The 6744-nt window shown below is 32.5% G+C and overlaps 1 protein-coding gene across 1 annotated transcript; it reads right to left on the minus strand.

Annotated features, from left to right (window-relative positions):
- Positions 1 to 2245: 2245 nt before the first annotated feature.
- Positions 2246 to 6744, minus strand: LOC133192937 (uncharacterized). The gene is made up of 8 exons (XM_061328941.1): positions 6729 to 6744; positions 6082 to 6226; positions 5828 to 5989; positions 4637 to 4783; positions 4341 to 4539; positions 2939 to 3031; positions 2746 to 2841; positions 2246 to 2653 (listed from the first exon to the last, which is right to left on the minus strand). The coding sequence occupies exons 1-8, from the start codon at positions 6742 to 6744 to the stop codon at positions 2357 to 2359; spliced, it is 1155 nt and encodes a 384-aa protein (XP_061184925.1). The 3' UTR covers positions 2246 to 2356.

Consider the following 6744-nt stretch of genomic DNA (forward strand, 5'->3'; position numbering starts at 1 on the left):
AACGTTTTCGTCGATATGACACAGACAAATTCAAAACATTTTTAGAATCTTTAAAGGAAGATTATTCCGACTTAGCGAGTGATCTGAGCGTGTCCTTTGAGGAGAAATTAAAGGAATCTAACAAAACAAAGTGTGCACACTGCACGATTGTACACACTGTTGATATTTCAGATGTCTTGGATACACTTTTTGAAAACAAGATAATCGATGATGAAATTACAGATCAGAAATTAAGGGGAATACCCACGGCTTCTCTATGGATACAACTTTTTCTCCAACTCAAAATTTCACCATTTCCAGCACAAGAGTGTAAAGACATCCTCGTTGATTCCCTGTATGCGAAATACAAAGATATAGCCGAAGTAGTCAAAGTCACCGAATTTGATAGAATATTTTCATGTTTCTGCAAGACTAGTAGTAGAGAGAGAATGTCGATTGCCAGTGACTTTCAGACTGATGGATCGGGAAGTTTGTCTGATGTAAGTTCATTAAGTACTGTGTATAGCCGAGATGGGTTACCCTGGACACTTACTTCACCAAGCATTGAAAAAAGCTCCAGGGACAAAAATTATTTCATTTCACAGACTTCCCTCGTCTCTCGAGATGACGTTGAACCGTTTGATCATGAAAAAAGTGTTTTTTGCAATACACCAAAAGAATCTCTATTTGATTCAAAAGTTAAAATGAAAAGAGATATTCATACGTTTTTAAAAAGAGAACCAGCACGAAGACATACAGTGGAAGTTACTGAGAATATTTCCGAATTTCAGGATAAAGAAGTGGGTGAATATGATAGATGGCAAACAAAGCAGTCCAGGGCAAAAGAAACTTCTGAATTTGATGTTTTGAAAAGAAAACTTAAATCAATTCCCACTCTTCAGAGTGGAACATCAAAGTCATTCAGCACACAGAAACCTCAATCAATTCCCACACTTCAGAGTGGAACATCAAAGTCATTCAGCACACAGAAACCTCAAAAAGGAACGTACACTTGCATAAATTCCCAACGATACCAGCAATCAATGAATATGGGAGAAGAGATGTTAATAGAAAAGGAAGGGACAGTCAAAGTTTTGCAAAATTTACAAAGCAACAATGATCGATACTATAGGGCTTCGGATCAATTGTCCTCATTTGATTATGATCAAAATTCCTTTGAAGATTTGCAGCTACTCCCTGATTCGATGCTGAAAGATACAGACAAAAGAACAAAACATTCTGTGTACAGAAGGTCCCCTAGATTTAAAACAGCGTAAACTACAATGCATTTCTTCAATGCTGTTCTTGACCAAATTAGGCAAACCAATTTTTATTCCCTGCAATGCACATGTTTCAATAACAAAGTTACAACGGTCGGATTATCGACTAAGCACATCAGGTTCGGGATTGACCCTCTCTTCATGGTATCACATTTAGTGGTGCTTAAAATTAAACCAGCAAAATTCCAAATTTTGAAGAAAGAGCATTTCTGTTCCACAGTACATATATAACAATAATGATGATAACTTTGGAGATAAATTTGAAAATTTACTTGGGTAATGTAGGGTGAGATTTTGGACGCTGAAACTTTATGCAGATAGTTTGAAAAACCAGAACATTGCTGTATTATGCTAAAGAATTTATGGATTTCTATATATAAAGCGCACTGCTTACTGTCAACTTCCACCGCCTACTGCTTACTAAGACTGCCTATGTTTGATACTGCGTATTGTGTTGCCTTTGATATGTAATGCAACAAATAAGAGTGCACTGATATTGATTCTGCTTGATCTTTGAATTTTTTTATTCCTCCATTTAATGCTCCATTTGATTCCTCTTAACTCTACCGAGCTACAAGCTCCATTCATTTCTTTTAATCTCCACTGAGCTACAAGCTCAAGTGAACTTTTTTTTATCAATCGTTATGATTTTGAATACCCTTCGCTCAGAGTTGCTTATGGTTCTAGAGAAGGAGTTCAAAATATATTATTAAGTTTGCAGACACTAAGACGTATAGAAAGACAATCAAACAGACAGCCTGAGGGTTGTAAAATTCTTCTCTAAACCAGTAGTTCTTGGGGGAAAAGCTTTTTAAAATGACTTTACCCTTTTTTTTTTTTAACTTTTTATTGATCACTTTCCTTTTAGAAGACATGACCTTTCTTTTAATAAGGGCAAAATAATACTCCATTCACCATTTAATCGATTATTATGTTGTTCTTTGCATTTTAAAAATAAATTCAATATTTATTTCTGTTCTGTCCCGGAAATATCAGCAAACGTTTTAATATGACACATAAGCAAAAGGACATCAAATCATTATAAGAAAAACTGCAAAACAAATATGAATTAGTATACTATAGTAATATTGTAATAATCATGGAAAATGTTTTGGCTGTGCCACACCTTTAGACAACACAGGTCCATTTTCATGCAAGTACAATGCAGGCCAGACAACGAAATCCAAATATCCTCCTGTTTTGGTATATTTCCTCAGTATATCTGTGTTAAATGTCGTCCCTTTTCCGAATTCAAAGCGGGCAAACACTGGAGGAAGACGGATTCTCATTCTCCAACAGAGATTTGCACATTGACGTGCATACAACTTTGTTTTGGGGGACACAGAAACGTCTAACTTCTTCTTCAAAATGGCTGGAAGTTTCGCAAGAAACATCTGAAAACAGAAGTTTTAACTTAAATCTAAGTTAATGTGAAAATTATTTTTGGCAAAACAAAATAAGTATTTCGTATCTAACTTTGCTTTACCTGCCCAATAATTGAAGAACAAGCATTTCCCATCGAGAGCCTTAAATCTGCTAGTGCTTTTTGTATAGAACTATTTGTACCATTGATCCGACGTGTCTGTAAATAGGAGAAAATCACAATTCAACAAGATGCAAAGTGATACGATAAAGATAAGTTATGCAATAGATAAGTGCCATGTTTTTGCTGATCAAACCTCTTCAGTATTTACATCCGTGAGTGTAAAGACTGCTTCGTCGATCCTGGTTTCATAATAATTCTCTGCTTTCATGCAAAACGTGTATGCCTCCTGATAAATAAAATAGAGATGGAGCCAAAGTTTAAGAAGTGTATAGAAGCAAGTAGAAAACAAAAATTGGAGAGAGGTTAAAAGACTAAGGACAAGATAGCAAAAAGAAGTTTAAGTTTTGGAGTTTTTATAATGAACTTAAACGCTAAATTTAAAATTTCCATCAACTGTTGTTAAAATATAGTATACAGGGTATAATTGTTTTAGCAGAAAATTCCAAAAAAGAAGGTCAGGGTTATTAGTTCAGTAACCAAAGATTATGGGAAAAGTCTATCAGAATACTAAATTTAAAAAAGTCCGAACTATCAAGTTTTAAAAGTTGTAGGGCAAAATCGGTTTTCCTTCGCAGGTATCAAAGGACAGGTTCATTGTCAAGAGCCCTGGACCTGATAGTAGAAAGTTTTGTTTTGTTTTGCTTTGCTTTTTTTTTTTTTGTTCGTTCGTTCGTTTGTATGTTTGTTTGTTTTTTCAAAAAATCTTTATTATGCTCAATACTCAAGATAAGCTTTTTCGTTTCAGCGATGTAGGTGTAAACTTGATTCTTTGTAAAGTTTGCGAAAGATCAAGATTAAGATAACAAAAAGTGTTAGCCCAATGCATGTATCATTAGTGGAACTCTATTAACAAGCCATGTGCATTTTAGGGTATCAAAGACACATATTTGGTTAGTCATAAAAAATGAGATAAAACCAAAGTTAAAAGAAAAAAAAATTAAGGGAAAGTTCAAATCACAAAGTCAGTATTTTTTTTTTTTTTATTTTTAAAGAAAATTTCTTATGTGAACTGCTCATGCTAAATACATGCATTACAGCCCTTTTCTCAACTACGTAGTGATATTGTGTAAATTCCATTACGCAATATTTTAGAAAAGTAAGTCAAGATCTAGTTTAATGTCACGAGGTCAATAATCATGGGATTTTGATAATCACTTTATATTAAGCTATACATGAGCAAAACATCAAATCCCTACGTCGTCTTACAATTCAAAAGATACGGGCTCTCACATACGAATAGACGGACAGACAGCAACCAGGAGAAGTTTCGTTTTTTCTGGGATGCGACACAAAAAGGAGACAAGAAAGAAAAGTTTAACTATCACATTTCAGTATGCGACAATAATTTTGAACATGTCTAAGAACTGAGATCAAGATATTTTACTAAGATTTTGTTTGAATAAAGTAAAATGATTTTATATCTAAACAAAATTTAACTATTACACTCAAGTATGCGACGATAATTATGAATTAAACAAGTCTAAGAACTGATATCAAGATATTTTACTAAAATTTAGTTTGAATAAAGTTATCACCTGTAATATGTTCAACAGGACTTGTATAGTTTCTTCTTCAGTGTTGTACGTATTCTTAAGTTCCTCAAAAGCGTCTGTCCACTGGTTGTCATACAACTCGGAGAATTTTTCTGCTATTTTTGTTGGACGATTGCTGTCACTAAGATCGGTTACTGCTGCATTACCATGATATAGCTTGGCACCAGCCACCTTGCTTAACCTTAATGTATTTACATTTTAAATCTTTTAAATATATTTACTTTAAGCGGTATTCTGATAGCTGAATATTAGAATGAAACATACTAATTGTAGAATACCTTGATAATGCATTGTCTTTTTCTTTACAAACTTCAGAGATTTCCTTTTGGAGTCGATAATTGTCATCTTCTTGCTTTAACAGTCTTTCTCTTAAACGCTGTATTTCCTCCTCTAATGTTTTGATGTTTAGTTCAGCTTGACTTTGCCTTACATTTTAAAAGAGCAAAAAATACTTATTACAATAACATAGATCTGGGTTGTAAAACGCACACTTTTATTGTAAAAATGATTCAATATGCCATTGTTCACAAACGAAATAAACAATACTTAAATGCATGATTTGAATTTTATGAAATACATGAATGTGTTTTAAACAAATTCGTCATGCTTGCTAAATTAATACAAATATTTGATCAAGACAATTGACAATTTCTTACATTAAGGTTTTATCTCGTAACTACAGTATAATAAGAAATCCATTATAATAATTTCAAAAGAGGAACATCAGAAAATTTACTTTTGATTATATACTGTGCTCATTGTCTTATATAACTGAGGGATAAATCCATTCAATTTACTTGAATATACATCTTAAAAATGTTTCTTAGTGAAAATATGTAACTGAGTACATTTATCTTATTTATCTATTACATTGAGTAAGTGGTTTTAGGCAGTGAAACTTATTGTTTTATATCTGTAATGCAAAGGTATCAACATAAGCACACGGTACTTTTTATCTATTGTAAAAATGTATGTCAATTAACTGCTACATGTATGTTGATTTGTATTCATGGGTCTTTACAATGGTTTGGAAGGTCTTAAGAATTAACCCAGCCCCCCCCCCCTCCCTTTGTTTTAGTTCCAAGTGTTCATCAAGTGAGACGCAAATAACATATTTTAAGTTTTTGTAAGAAAGGGAGTTGGGGTTAGATTTTGTATTACTTTAAATGAATGATGAATAAGCTATAAAGAACATATTTTTTAATACAATTTATATATAATACAGGACTCTTTAATCCATCAAGTATTCGTGACTGATGCTAGATCCAATATTAATGTTATCATTTATCTACCTTCGATAGTGAATTAAAAGTGAAAATATCATCAATATATGTTTCTCTTTATTGCTGGTGAAATCTTTAATTCCAATGCATATTTGGTTGATATTAAAATATCTGCTATTTTTAGTAATTTTCTTTTTAAAAAAAAAAACTTAATTTTTTCTGTTTTTGTCTAAGTTACATATATACCTTTGTAATGCATTTTCTTTTGCCCCTGATATGGTGGAAATGTGTGATTTATGCTTTTCATTTTCATACTCTAGCTGCAAAATAACTTGCTTCAGTCGGTCTATTTCAGATCCTGGTCTGTGTGCTCGTGAATCTGTCTGTTTCAGATGTGTTTCGCCTTTCCTTAAAATGAAACATACAAAAAGGCAATGTAAATTTAGGAAAGATTTACTAAAATACAATTTTGAAGAAAAAGAAAATACTTTTTTATTTACCGTTGGACTGGGATTTTTTCTTCTTTCAAACTCTCTGCCTCTTTCTCTAACGTATGAACTTCTTTCTTCAGGTTGCATACTTGCTCTTTCAAGTATCGAATCTCCGATGAATTTTGATCAGCAAGTTTTAATTTCTTTTCATTTTCTCTGTTATGTATAAATTAAACATGATCTTTTAAATACTTAAAAAGTAACTTATCACCACATACCATACAATACAAGACTTCATTCATTGTTGATAATTGGTCTATATTTCAGACTTCAAAGTTAATAAAGTTTCTATTTCTTCTTATTCTTTACGCAAGACACATTTTGGGACAACTTTATTTACTCATGTCAGTATTCAATTTTGTATGTGAAAGATGTTTACTGAAAGGAAGGAATACCCTTGTGTTAAAATTGTGTTAAAAGATTATTGCATATACATGATATTATAAATACACAATTATATTACAAAATATTGAGCTTAATTAATGAGAGGGGAGCACAATACTAGCAGCTATTATTATTCTTACAGAATTGCGGCCATGATTACTATACAATGAAAGAAATGGCGTGTCGTACACGGGATAGGCCACTTTCATAGTAATTCAATTTCATAATGATATCAGAAAGGAAATATCAGGGTTCTCCACAAGGGGTTTTACCATGGCGGCCCGCCAT

The sequence above is a fragment of the Saccostrea echinata genome, unplaced genomic scaffold, assembly GCF_033153115.1.
Source record: "Saccostrea echinata isolate AGI-Se365-2 ecotype Australia unplaced genomic scaffold, CSIRO_AGI_Sech_v1 ptg000025l, whole genome shotgun sequence".
Taxonomy (NCBI): Eukaryota; Metazoa; Mollusca; class Bivalvia; order Ostreida; family Ostreidae; genus Saccostrea; species Saccostrea echinata.